The 8280-nt window shown below is 36.4% G+C and overlaps 1 protein-coding gene across 2 annotated transcripts; it reads right to left on the minus strand.

Annotated features, from left to right (window-relative positions):
* On the minus strand, positions 1 to 4096 carry LOC114163863 (probable serine/threonine-protein kinase WNK3). Of its 2 annotated transcripts, XM_028048227.1 has the most exons (8): positions 3719 to 4096; positions 3524 to 3561; positions 3172 to 3399; positions 2863 to 3086; positions 2609 to 2766; positions 1543 to 1726; positions 1337 to 1465; positions 1 to 1251 (listed from the first exon to the last, which is right to left on the minus strand). In XM_028048227.1, exons 1-8 carry the CDS (start codon positions 3800 to 3802, stop codon positions 479 to 481), a joined length of 1818 nt encoding a protein of 605 aa, XP_027904028.1. In that variant the 5' UTR covers positions 3803 to 4096; the 3' UTR covers positions 1 to 478. The 2 variants fall into 2 exon arrangements, with proteins under 2 accessions (XP_027904028.1, XP_027904027.1); XM_028048226.1 differs by having other exon boundaries at positions 2609 to 3086.
* Between the last annotated feature and the right edge of the window lie 4184 nt (positions 4097 to 8280).

Below are 8280 nucleotides of genomic sequence, written 5' to 3' on the forward strand. Positions count from 1 at the left end.
TAAAATTGAAACGACAGGCAGATATATATATGTACAAGTATACATTTTCTATGATTTATTCAATTGTATCAGACTATTTACAGACGAAATATTAAATTGATATAATCATGTTTCATGACCTATAAAAACTAATTTCTTACTTCAACCCCATGTTTGTTGGGTAAATGCAGCAATAGCATAGAGTCCTCCAAGTTGGAGACCACGTTGAGCCATTCCCCAAGGAAATCTCTCCTGCAAAGGTCACCCCTAGTTATCAACCAACTCCAGCTGCATTTCCTCTTCACATTAGATACCAAGGACACTTAAACCCATTAAAAAATTATCCTCTCTTAAGCATCAATTATGAAAACCAAAATATTAACAGTGACCAAGTTCTAAGCAACAAACAAGATATCTACTTAATTTCACTCCTGAATTGAGCTTTGGCTTTTTCTATATTAGGAACCCGGGACTGCCATAAACTTTACAAACGAGGCATTTAGATGAATGAAGGGCGAGCTTCTCCCTGCACTTCACCGCCATGCATCTGTAGGTTGCATATATTTAGAACCTTCTGGCTAATTTCTGGAGAAAGTTCCTTCAAAAGATCTGAAACAGCTAATTCGTGCTTCCTCTTTAGTTCATCTAACTCCTCTCTTTGTTTAACCAACAAGCTCTCCAGTTTTGTTGCTATGAGATTGATGTATTCTGCTTCCGAATCTTTCACGCTTCCAGATATTTCGTTCACAGCAGATTTTTCACTGGTTGCTCCTGATTTGATACTTTTCTCACTGGAAGGGGAATCAACAATCTCTTCACAAAAATCACCAACACGATCATCAGCTGAAATATCACCATTCGCGGCCAGGCTGCCTTCGTCAGCGTTTGCATCTGCAGGAGAAAAAAATTTTGAAGTACCAGCACGAAATGGAGAGTTTCCACCAACTCCCCTTGGTGAGTCTGACCAGAACTTTCGACCTGAAGGTAATATTTCTAATGCAAGACTGCCAGGGGAACTAACGGAATCGTGTTTCATAGGAGAGGCCTCTGGCCTACTTTCAGAGGTATAGTCTGAATCTTGACTATAACAGTCAACAGGAATTTCACTGACGTTCCAACTAGGAATGTGAAACCGAATTTCAGAGTCAATCATCCTAGCAATAGTTGTAACATCTTGATCAGTTAGTTCCAACTCCTCAACCATTTCACTGGCAACAGAGGTTGAAGTGTCTGCTTCGATATCAAAAGGAAAGTGGATATTGCGAATATGACCTACATAGAAATATGAACATCAGAATCAATGAAAAAGAAAATAGAAACTATGGATAAAAACAAGATAAGAAAATTGAGAGAAGACCTGAGGAATCTGCAATTCTCAATTTTAAAAATATTGTATTATTATCTCTCCTCTGACCTTCCACCGTGAATTCCCTACTTGCGTCAGTAGAAGTATCCACAACAATAGCTTGATTATGAGAAATATTTGCTGCATTTGATATACATCAGATTGAAAACAAAATAAGATAGTTAATCGAGGAATTTAGATGCAAGGTATATAATTACCTAAATGATGGGTTTGAGCTTTTGAAGATCGGGCTACACTTTCATTATCATAATCTGACTGAAGGAAGGGATCCAACAAGAGGTCCTTCGCAGACAACCGTTCAGAGACATTAGCAATACACTTTTCAATAAATGCTTTAACATCAGGATCTGTCACTTTTGCCAATGATGCTGGCTTTATTCCCTACCAGGAATGGAAAAAACAATAATATACATAAAGTTGAAAAGTGAGAATAAGGGCTGGTTAAAGAAAATGGTTTCCGTTACCATTTTCACCAACAATTGAAAAAAAATATTTCTGCTTTGTTTCCTGTTTTCAAATATTTTGACAAGAGAAGGTGAACCAATTTAACATTTTTATAATTATTAGTGAAAAACAGAAAATAGCAATGGAAAATGTTTCCCTGAACCAAACAAGCCCCTAAAATATCATGAGTACCCGTCAAATGATGACTTACTGGACAGTTATTTGATTCTTTACACAGCATATGAATAAGACTACGGAGACAGAAAATTATTTTTCAATGTTGAGTTAAAAAATTTCCGTAGTGATTTTTTTTTTCCACGACCATTTTAAACCTTAAAGGATGCCCAACCACATCTGAGGTCCTCTGCAAACATCTAGATTAGATCTGCAGCAATTTCCTACAGAAGCTAAAACCTACCCTGATTCTTATCGAATATGTGCTATTCCCTAAAGGAGTATTAGCACCCACACTCTGCTATTGCCTAAAATTTATTAGAAATTACAAAATCATGAGAAAGACTCATTAAGTAAAATGTGAGACCCATAGAATTATGTGACTTCTAATAAATTTCAGTTAACAGCATAGAGTGTGTTGGAAAGAATGTGCTAATAGCATTTCTGATTCTTTAGAAGCCAATTAAAATTCATGTTCAAGAAAATATACCATATCAAATATTCTAGGATTTTTGAAGAGCTTTCATTGCGCATTGAATACTATTTCCATCTCAAATTGAGATGAAATGAACAATTATAATACCAGCATTGCATCACATGTAAGGTAAAATAGTTCCAACATTTTGATAAAAGAGCTTAACTCACAGATGTCACTTTCTTGTATATTTGAGCGGCATTGGCACATTCAACATACGGGTACTCAACTGTTACCAACTCTAACAAGCACATACCAAAAGCATAGATGTCTACAAGCTCGTTGTATTCCTCTTCGTAAAGTTCTGGGGCCATGAACTCCGGAGTTCCTAGGCTCACAATGAGAATTACACAAGATTCCCGCAACAGTCCACAAAAGAAAAAAAAAAAAAAAAGTAGTATAACGATTTCAAAAGAAATGTTACCTATGACACTGTGAGCTGAATTGGCCTGCTGGAGGATAGCCGCCAATCCTAAATCACCAATTTTTACCTCCCCTTGATTCCCATTGACGAAAATGTTATCACACTTCAGGTCACGATGAATGATCGGAGGATTATTACTGTGAAGATAGTAAAGGCCTTCCAGAATCTGCTTAGACCATTTCTTCACAGCTCTCAAATCAACATGCTTATGTTTCTTCCGGTATCTAAATTAAGAAAGTCAAACATAAATACAAAAAGCTCACCAACGTTACAAAATAAAAAGCAACACAGAAGCCGAAAGAGACTCACTGGCGCAACGTTCCTGAGGTGAAAATTTCAGTGATGAAGTTGATGTTCTCGCTCTTGGAGTCAATCCATGAGTTATAAAACTTAATTATATTCTTATGCTTCAGAGTCTTGAGTAAATGAACCTCCGAATAAAGTCGCTCGAAATCTTCAGAGTTACGCAACACATCCGCCAGCTTAATCTGATTCCAAGCCACTTCAATACCTTCCAATTCATCAAACGCACGATATCTACATTTCCATTTCACTGTTAAGGCCAAACAAAAATCCCCCCACCCCCAAAACGAATCCATGCAAACTGGTAACTGGTTATTTTAATCAAGCGTAGAAAAATTCAGAAACAGAAAAAGGATACACTTTCTTGAAAGCCCCTTTCCCTAAAACTTCCTTGTACTGCAGAATAATCCAGCAAACCAAATCAGATCAAGCAAACCGTTTTAAAAATAAGTCGCAAAATTAATCAATCGATTATTAATAGAATTAACGAGGTAAACGAAGGGGTATAACGGAATGCATGAAGGATCCGCATTGAGGAAGAAATGAAACTGACCCGACCATAACGACCAGAGGGATCAACCTCGACGAATTCCATGTCAGGATCGTCGAGGTCCTGCTCGGAGGAATCCGGCGGCATTGGTGGAAACCCTAGCTACGTAGAAGGAAGTGGTGAATTGGGAAGAAAATGGGGGAAAGGGAAGAGGAACGGGAATTATGGGTGTTGTTATTGGAATTTCGTAGAACTCGAGGAAGCAATGCTAGCTCTTGTTCTGGTTCTGGTTGTGGTTATTGGCAGGGTGGAAACAACACATATAATGGTACGGTGCCTTGGATTGAAACGCTCCGTTTCCGTTATGGACTCGGAGGAGGAAGAGGAAGGTGCGTGCAGGTGCAGAGTAAGTTCAAGGAGACGCAACTAACATGCTGTTAATATCTTATGCTGGCCAAGTCAAATGCTCTTATTTATAGCGTTCAAGGCAAGTTCATCGGCTACTACCCTCATTTTTTGTTTTTTATTGCTCCTTACTTCATAAACAGACAAGTAATACAATATTAAATATTTAAATTTTGTAAGAATTAATTAAGTTATAAATTAATTATAAATTTAAGTATTATTAATTGAGTTTTATCTATTAATTTAAATCATGTATTCGTGTCGAATATTTTAAGATACTTTATCAATACTTAACAATAAAATATATCTAATTTATGAAGTCTTAATAGACTACAATAAAATATTTGAATAATGATCAATTTTAGTGAGAAAAAAATAAGTAATCATTATAGTGACCAAATTAGCTACAAATTTATAAATTAAACATTATTGGTAACTAGAATAGTTCAAAAAATTATAATTGATTTCTAAATTGATAATTAAAATAGTTTCTATTATAAATGAGTTTTTAAATTGGTCACTAATACTAGCTATCCACGTTTTGGTAACAATTATGAAGCTTTCGTGCGTCATGCATAAATTGACTAACAACATTCACTGCATAGGTAATATCTGGACGTGCATGAGACAAATAAATTAATTTTCCTACCAGCCTTTGGTATCTCCCTCTGACTATGTTTGCAGAATTTGAGCATTGAAAGGGTTTATGCTTTTGTTCAATTGGTGTATCAACTGGTTTACTCCCAAGCAGGCCAATTTCCGATAGTAAGTCAATATTATATTTTCTTTGGCATAGAAAAATACCATATTTTGATCTAGCTACTTCAATACCTAAAAAATATTTGAGGTTTCCAAGTTGTTTCATCTCAAATTCAGATGCAAGGTATTGTTCTGAACTAGAAATCTCATCTTGGTCATTTCCTGTAACAATCATGTTATCTACATATATAATCAAAGTTGTAATTCTTCATTTTCCTCACTTCAAAAATAAGGTGTGATCAGAGTTACTAGCTCTATAGCCAAAAGCCTTCATAGACTTGGTAAACCTCCCAAACCATGATCTTGGGGATTGTTTTAATCCATATAGAGCCTTTTTTAATTTGCAAACCTTCATTCCAATTGAATCTGTCATGCCTGGTGGAGAATCCATATAAATTTCTTTTGAAATTTCTCCATGTAGGAAAGCATTTTTCACATCAAATTGTAGAAGAGGCCAATCTTGGTTTGCTGCTAGTGATAGAAGTATTCTCACAGTATTGAGCTTGGCTACTGGTGCAAACGTTTCTTGGTAATCCACTACAAAAAAAATTGAAATTACCGATGAAATTTTACCGACGGATATACTTTTGTCGGTAAATTTGAATTACCGACGGATTTTACCGACGGATTCTCAAATTTTAATTACCGACGGAAAAATCCGTCGGTAAAAAAAATTTCATTTACCGACAAAAAAATCTGTCGGTAAAATCCGTCGATAATTCAAATTTTTTTTACCGACAAATTTATCGACGGATTTTTCCGTCGGTAAAAGAAGCGGGAAATTTCCCGCCCAAATTTGAATTACCGACGGATTTACCGACGGAAAAATCCGTCGGTAAAAGAAGCGAGAAATTTTTGTCCTAATTTGAATTACCGACGGATTTATCCGTCGATAAAAGAAGCGAGAATTTTCCCGCCCAAATCTCACCTTATAAGAAGACGAGGAGAAGAAGAAAAGAAGAAAAAGAAGGAGAAGAAGAAGAAGAAGAAGAGAAGAAGAAGAAGAGAAGAAGGAGAAGAAGAAGAAAAAGAAGGAGAAAGAGAAGAAGAAGGAGAAGAAAAGAAGGAGAAGAAGAAGAAGAAGAGAGGAAGAAGGAGAAGAAGAAGAGGAAGAAGGAGAAGATGAAGGAGAAGAAGGAGAAGAAGAAGAAGAAAGAGGAAGAAGATGACAACGACGGCGGCGGCGACGGCGGCGGCGGCGACGGTGGCGGCGACGATGGTGGCAGTGGTGACGGCGATGGCGACGGCGACGACGGCGGCGACATTGACGGCGACCACGAAAAAAAAACGAAAAAAAAATTGAAAGAGGGAGGAGGAAGAAGATGAATAGTGTAATTAATTTACCGACGGATATTTAGGTCGGTAATTACCGACGGATATTTTCCGTCGGTAATTACCGACAGATTTTTCCGTCGGTAATTACCGACAGATTTTTCCGTCGGTAATTACCGACAGATTTACCGACGGATTTTTCCGTCGGTAATTACCGACGGAACATGATTTCCGTCGGTAAAATTTTACAGACAAGCATTTTACTGACGAATTTTTGACCGTCGATGATCAGTCGGTAATGTTGATTTAGTGACGGATTTTGGCCATGACCGACGGATTTTGACCGTCGGTAATAATGATTTTTCTTGTAGTGATCTACACCATAAGATTGAGTGTAACCTTTAGCCACAAGTCGTGCTTTACCTCTCAATAGTTCCATAAGCTCTATGCTTAATTGTAAATACCCATTTGCAGCCCACAGTTTTCTTCCCTCTTGGTAAGGACACAAGATCCCAAATGTTGTTTTTTTCTAAAGCTGCCATCTCATCAACCATTGTTTTGGTCCATCTAGGATCTGCCAAAGCTTCTTGTATATTACTAGGAATATAAATTGAAGATAATTGAGATACAAATGATGCATATGACTGAGATAACCTGTGAGATGACACATATTTACTAATGGGATATTTAAATTTGGCTTGGAGGTCTGGTTCATATTTAGCTGGAGGTTGACCACGGTTAGAACGGGGTGGAAGATTATACTGGACAATAGTAGACTCAATGTTTGGTGTGTTGGTGGTCTCATGCATACAAGGATCAATTTCATGATCGGTTTTGTCTAAATTAGTATTATCAAGGATAGGATCAAGAGAAACAATTTCATGATTAGTTTCAACTACATTAGTATTATCAGATATAGGATCAGAAGGTACCTCTAAAGAGTCAAGCCAAACTTGTTGAGAAGATTAAGCCAATTGGTTAGGATCAGAAGGCACTGTATTATCCAAAGGAGAAGTTTCCATATTTAGGATTGGCTCACTTCCTGCAGAATGATTCTCACACAATAATTTATCTTTACAGTATAATTTTATATCTGGGATATCAAACATACTAACATCATGATTATGCACTTCACTTTTATTGTCGCCCTGAAGTGTAGAATCAACATAAAAAAACCATGCTCATTAAATGTCACATCCATAGAGATATAAAACTTCTTTGGTGGTGGATGGTAAGCACGATAGCCTTTTTGAGTTGATCCATACCCAACAAAAACACATTTTTAAGCTCGTTCTTCAAGTTTAGTACGTTGATGTGAGTGTAAGTGAACATATATAACACATCCAAAAATATAAGGCGGTATAAAGACCATGAAAGGAAGGATACAATGATCAGACAACATATCTAAAGGCATGCAAAAGTTAAGCACACTAGAAGGTGTTTGATTAATCAAATACACTGCAGATCTCACAGCCTCACCCCATAAATGAGATGGGACATTACCATCTATCAAAAGTGATCTTGTCACCTCTAATATATGTCTATTTTTTCTCTGAGCCACCCCATTTTGTTGTGGTGAATAAGGATATGTAGTTTGATGTAAGATGCCTTTAGAGTTCATGAACTCAATTAACTTAGTCTTAAAACACTCCCCTCCATTGTTTGATCGAATGACCTTAATATGTGTGTTAGATTGAGTAACTATCATATGATGAAAGGAACGAAATACATTACACACATCACTTTTATGTTTAAGCAAATACACCCAAGTTACCGGAGTACAATCATCAACAAAACTAATAAATCATTTTTTCCATTATGTGTAGATTGTGGGGCAGGGCCCCAAACATTTGTGTGGATTAATGAAAAAGGAAAATCTATTTTTTTATTGTTTAAAGGAAACACAACACGATGACTTTTTTCCATTACACAAGTTTCACAAATAAAATCAAAAATATTAAATTTATGAAATAATGATGGAAATAATTTTTTTAGATAACCAAAAGAGGGATGCCCCAATCTTCTATGCCATAACCAAATTTCCTTTTTGTTTTTATCTTGTATCTGTTCATTTGCAAGACAAGCCAATGTTCTTGTATGGGTTTGTTATGAGACATTTTCAAGATAATACAATCATTCTCTCTCTCTACCACTGCCAATCTTCTCCTTAGAATGAATGCTCTGGAAAA

This window comes from Vigna unguiculata, chromosome 9 (assembly GCF_004118075.2).
Source record: "Vigna unguiculata cultivar IT97K-499-35 chromosome 9, ASM411807v1, whole genome shotgun sequence".
Lineage (NCBI taxonomy): Eukaryota > Viridiplantae > Streptophyta > Magnoliopsida > Fabales > Fabaceae > Vigna > Vigna unguiculata.